Source organism: Neltuma alba, unplaced genomic scaffold, assembly GCF_004799145.2.
Source record: "Neltuma alba isolate B1F8T4 unplaced genomic scaffold, ASM479914v2 tig00001909_pilon, whole genome shotgun sequence".
In the NCBI taxonomy this organism is placed as follows: Eukaryota; Viridiplantae; Streptophyta; class Magnoliopsida; order Fabales; family Fabaceae; genus Neltuma; species Neltuma alba.
In genome coordinates this window covers 65,460-71,023 of record NW_021632664.1, presented here as the reverse complement: position 1 = coordinate 71,023, position 5,564 = coordinate 65,460, and the positions used below count along the sequence as shown (strand labels likewise).

The 5,564-nt window shown below is 33.9% G+C and overlaps 1 protein-coding gene across 1 annotated transcript; it reads left to right on the top strand.

Annotated features, from left to right (window-relative positions):
- The first annotated feature begins 2,250 nt into the window (after window positions 1–2,250).
- Window positions 2,251–5,339, top strand: LOC114713950 (60S ribosomal protein L18a-like protein). The gene is made up of 4 exons (XM_028898642.1): window positions 2,251–2,513; window positions 3,584–3,656; window positions 4,306–4,420; window positions 5,032–5,339. Exons 1-4 carry the CDS (start codon window positions 2,318–2,320, stop codon window positions 5,086–5,088), a joined length of 441 nt encoding a protein of 146 aa, XP_028754475.1. The 5' UTR covers window positions 2,251–2,317; the 3' UTR covers window positions 5,089–5,339.
- The last annotated feature ends 225 nt before the right edge of the window (window positions 5,340–5,564 follow it).

Here is a 5,564-nt window from a genome sequence, read left to right as displayed (position 1 = left end):
ATTTATCAGGAATTATGGCGACCTTTTATAGATTTTAAATTAGCCTTGTGGGACTTTATTTTGTTGAAGAGGAAATTCTTGTTGGAACTTTAGGAACTAGATGAGAGGACCATGTTTGCCATAGTGAGTGGCCCATCTTAGAATTATTTATTTACTATTTATCATGTATTATTTATTAAATTATTATTTTTAGTTATCTGTGTTGGTTGTAGAAATTTATATGGTGCTGTGGCAAACCATATTGAATGAGCATGAAATTGTGAAATATCGTCTTGTGTATTATAGTTGAGAATGTCAGATATAAATTGAATAGCTATGGATGTGAATATGATAAATTACTATGAATTGTGATTGGATAATATTATGGGGAGGAGATTGTGCAGAAGCATATGATATTGTGACCACGTGGTAGGCCGCCATAGGGTGCTCTATGGCTGGCCCATATTACCAGGGCAGTAACCCTGGACTTGCGACACTCCAAAGGTATCCCAGGATAGTAACCCTTTCTGGAGGAACCCATGGCCCTTGTGTGCTCTGTCGACTTTGGCTGGTCCGCATCACACTTGCGGGAAGCTTGTGAGAGTCAGTTATGACGTGGGTAGCAATTAGCCCATGGGTTCAGTCGGTAGTTATAAGGAGGTTATAAGGTGGAACTGGAAATTTAATGTATTGTGATAATGTGACAATTATGCTGCATTTTATTTAGTTTGAATATTATGACCTAATGTGATTTTGAATGATATGCCTGTCTGCGTGCTATTCATATGCTATTGGTAACTATTGATTTTTGAACTGTTAGTCCTACCTGGCATCTTGTAAGGGTACTGGTAGGTAAGATGGGTAGAATTTATGTTACTGAGACAGTGGTCTCATTCCGTTACTTCACCAATTTCAGGTGAGAGCAGCAGGGGAGATGTAGCGGGGAAGGCACTGTAAGCGTGAGGTCACTTACACTAGTGACTGCGCTTCGATTCTAGAATTTATGTTTGGTTTACGTTTAATTGCCACCTAGGAGCCATGATGTTCTTTAAACTGTTATTGGCTTATTTTGGACTTGTTATTACTACTAGCATGTTTTGCTTCTTTAGCTATTGATATTTTTATTGATTTCTTTAGGGGCCTTAGACCCACAACTGAACATTGCGGCAATTGCATCTGAATAAGTGGGTCATTTAGTGATACTTTTATTGTGATTTATTTTATATAATGTCTATGTTAACCAAGTATGTTGGGGATTTAAATAACCATGTTAGGGGTTAAGCTTTTTTTTTTTCTAACATGGTTAAGGTGAAGTAGTAAGTTTGATTTTTTTTTTTTTATAACCATGATATATGCTTGGGTATGGTATTTCTTTTTATATATCATGGTTATTTAGTGAACTAAAATGAAAGTTAAGATTCTTCTTTTATGTATCTTAGTAAACACATGCATGTGCTACTTGTATGTTTAAGTATAACATAGCTGTATGTGGGATATTACATAGGGGGTATTAAGAAAGATAATTATAGTATGTTAGGAAAAATGTGCATGTCACATTTCTTATAATTAACCAACTTACCTAACTTTCTTAATCTAATCAAATTAGTTAAATGGGTCTTATATCAATGACTGGAGGAGTATTAAAAAAGATCTAACCTTTCAAAAGTTTGAAAGCTTATATTTTGAACCGGAAAAAGCAATTAAACAAGACTATAATGCCATAGTTAAATTAAAAATAACCCAGTGAAATTTGGATCCAATTTCAGTGCTCATCACTTTGATGAACACCATAAGCTCATCAGATCTGGACGGTCTATATCTCATTTGGATGGTTCAAATTTAAAATGTTTAATTATTTATTTTTAAATAGAAAAAACATTTTTTTTGAAAGAATGATAGTTAAGAAATTATCCCTATTTTAGATTCTATACATATTAAAATAATTATTTTGAATAAATAAAAATAAAAAAGAAATCAAATCGAGACCATCAAAATGAGACATAGACGGTCCAGATCTAATGAGTTTAAGGTACTCATCAAAGTGATGAGCACCAAAACTGGTTCAGTGAAATTTGGAGGAGGGGTGTGAAATGTGTTTTTCCATACCGAATAATGAAGAGAATGGCACAGCAATTTAAAATTTAAAAAGAAAAAAAAAGAAAGAAAATCGAAAAACATATGGCCATGAAACTTTTTCAAGGACGTAATTGCTTTCCATTGACTTTGCTGACCTGTGCTGCTGCTACGTATACCCCCCGGGGGGGGGGGGGTCCTTACTCCTCACTTGGTTGATGATTTCCTCATAGATTACCACGAATCCTCCGTCGAAGCGAAGCAGATGAGCAAAGACAACCACGTCGAAGCCGCATCCGGCGAGCCCCCGCAACGGGATCCTTCGCCGCTGCCGCCGTCTACGGCTCAGCAATACCCGCCACCTCAGAAGGGCACCTTCGAAGTCGTCTACAACAACCCGCCGGCACCTCAGCCCACCGTCGGTGCTCAGTATCCTCATGGCCACCAAGCGCCTCCACCGGGTATGTTTGTTGTCGGTGTCCGTTCCCAGATCCTTTTTGTTCTTGACTGATTAATTTGTTGTCTTTAATTTGTTGGCATAATTGGTTCTTGATGCATCATAATATTGCTTCACGAAAGGATCAACTCCAATTCAAGCGAAAATAATGCTATACTAACTAAATCTTATATTTAGGACTGAAAATAATATTAATTATATTACTAAAAATTATTTTAGAATTGTTTAAGGCTATTGTTGGGCCTTAAGCTAATTTCTAAAAATTAATTTGTATTTTGAATCGTCCCATCTTTTAATTACTTTAATTAATTCATTCAGGAGAATCAATATTACATATTAAACTCTCAATAATAATTCTCTAAAATTCTCAATATTTCTAATTTAAATTCATACATGCACAGATCAAGATGTTCATATTGAAATTGAATATTAATTGAGCATATAAAATTAGTTTATAGCAAAAACGGAAATCTGGGAATAACAATAGGAAGAATATATATATATATATATATATATATATATATATTAACATATCAATGAAATTTTTTTTTTTGTGGAGACGATGTACGATAGCGTGAAAAAGAGGATGAAAATAAAGAAAAGAAAGAAATAAAAGAAGAGAGGAACGAGACAAGGAAAAAGAGAGAAGAGCTGGAGAGAGGGAAAATTACAGGAGAATGGTGTCGGATTTTTCACAACTAATTTTAATCTAGATGGTCTCACCCAGAGTTATTCTAGGTCATTTAGGGGCCTTAACTAGTGATCCGGGTTGTTTCCCTCTTGACGATGAAGCTTGTCCCCCATCGTCTCACTAGCCAGCCTTGACCCTATTATTTTGAGGTCATCTCTAGTGTTCGGAGTTTGTCTCCATTTGGTACCACTCTTCCTGCCCGCACTAGGGATGAAAGTCAGCCTTAGTGATCTGGTTGATCTCTCTAAGTAACTAAGCTTCATTTATCCATTTGCAAGCTATATTATTTGATTTTGATGATCTTTTTTTTTTCTTTTGTTTGGTGTAACTAATTAGTATTGCTACCTGCTTTTGATAAATTTTCCTTTGTGTTGTTATTTCAGGTTATACAGTTGCTGATGGAATGCCTGTGAGAGAGCCTCCACTTCCTTGCGGTATTGGCTACGGCTGGTTCTTGTAAGTAATTAATAAGTTACATTATTTCACATCATTAACTTGTAAGCGTATGATAATCATATATAAGTTTTGTTATCTATTCGCTGTTTGGTTACTTTTGAATGTTTTTTTTTTTAATTTATAAGTTGGAGCCATTATTAATTATCACAACTAAGTGATTTAAGGAATTTTTCTTTGGAGTGACAAGTAATTAAGTTGGAGGTAGTCGAATGGTTTCAGATTGAGTTACCTAATAATGCAGGCACCGGCCATAAGAATATATTTAGCCTTCTAGCACGTTCTCACTTTTCCTATGTATAGTTTCATAAACATGCTGTAAGTGTTAAGGTTTTTGTTTCTTGTATTATCTGGTTATATTCCCTCTGGGCCTAACTATAAAAGCCAGATAACTAACAAATATTTAAAAAATTAGTTAAGTTAGATATTTGTAACAATCGTGTATTGTTTTTCTTAAATAATACTATCTGACCATCACCCCATTGATGAAAACTCCTTTTTTATATATGCGATCAATAAAGATAGTTTTAAAAAAATTACAAAATCAGAAACAAAATGAACTGTGGCCTTATATATATAAAAGACTTAAATAAACACTTGACTAGCTTTTATATTGAGTTTGTTGATTCCGAAGGTTTCTTCTCTTGTGAAGGTTTGTATCAGGTCTCTTGCTTGGCGCAATCCCTTGGTATGTTGGGGCAATACTTCTTTGCTGTTCCAATATAGACCCCAGAGAGAAACCTGGATGTATTGCTTGTGCAGCTGCTGTAAGTGATTCACTTTAATTTACTCTAACCTCCCATTTTGTTTTTGAATTAAAGCAAGTTTTAAATGGGTTAAAGAACAAAAATACCCACAAAATTTTCTCTTACGGGCACACATCTAGCATCCTAAAGTTTTTAAAGGGACAAAAATACCCACAATATTGTTTAATGGCCTAGGGGATTCTACCTCTTTTATTGGAACTTCATATATATGTATATTTGTCCCTTTAGAAGGCTTAATTAGGATGCGAAATTTTGTAGATATTTTTGTCCCTAACCCTATTCAAATTTCATATTGTTTCAGAAAAGGGAAGTACCAAACAATGTTGGATTATTTCATTCGATCGACTTGATTCTTTTTCCTCTTTGATTTTGCTTAAGTGAGCCTTTTGAGCATTATGCTTCATGTGGTACATGTATCTTTTCCCTAAAGTTTTTGAGATGATTATATACGAAGTTATAAAGCTCCACAATAAATTAAGTATATGTCTAATTAACTTGGTGTTCGAGTTCTTTCTTTGTTGCTATAATAATGCAGCATTTTCCCCATCAAACTATTCAAGTGCCTCAGTTTATACTAGATGACTACTAATCTTGTGACATTGATTTTGCAGGCTGTTGTTTTTACAATTGCAATTGTTATTATTGCAATAATGGAAGCACATCACTGAGATGACTTGTAATATAATTTTCAGAGAAGTGCCTCTGTTTCATATTATACTGAACCCGTGGGTTATATATACATATTAATGGGAGGTTGAACATGTTTCTTTAATATTGACTTATGAAAGGCATAAGATACACATGTATTACATGTGTGTTTTTATATTGTATATCCTACTCGAGACCTTCATTTTACCACACTTGTATGTCCTTGAATTGAACTGATAGTTAGTTACTAATACATTCTATCTTCTACTGCTATACTAACTCTGACATCCTTGATATAATAACTAAATAACTAATTTATGAATATTAAAAATGTTAGTTGATTTAGTTATTTATAATGAACGAATGTTGTCTTCCCTAAATATAATGTCCTTGTTAATCATGTGTATTGAAATTACTTCTTAATGAAAACTCCCTAATTAACATGTATAATATCACCATAACAATTACTTGAGAGCATTAGAAACAAAGTAGATTG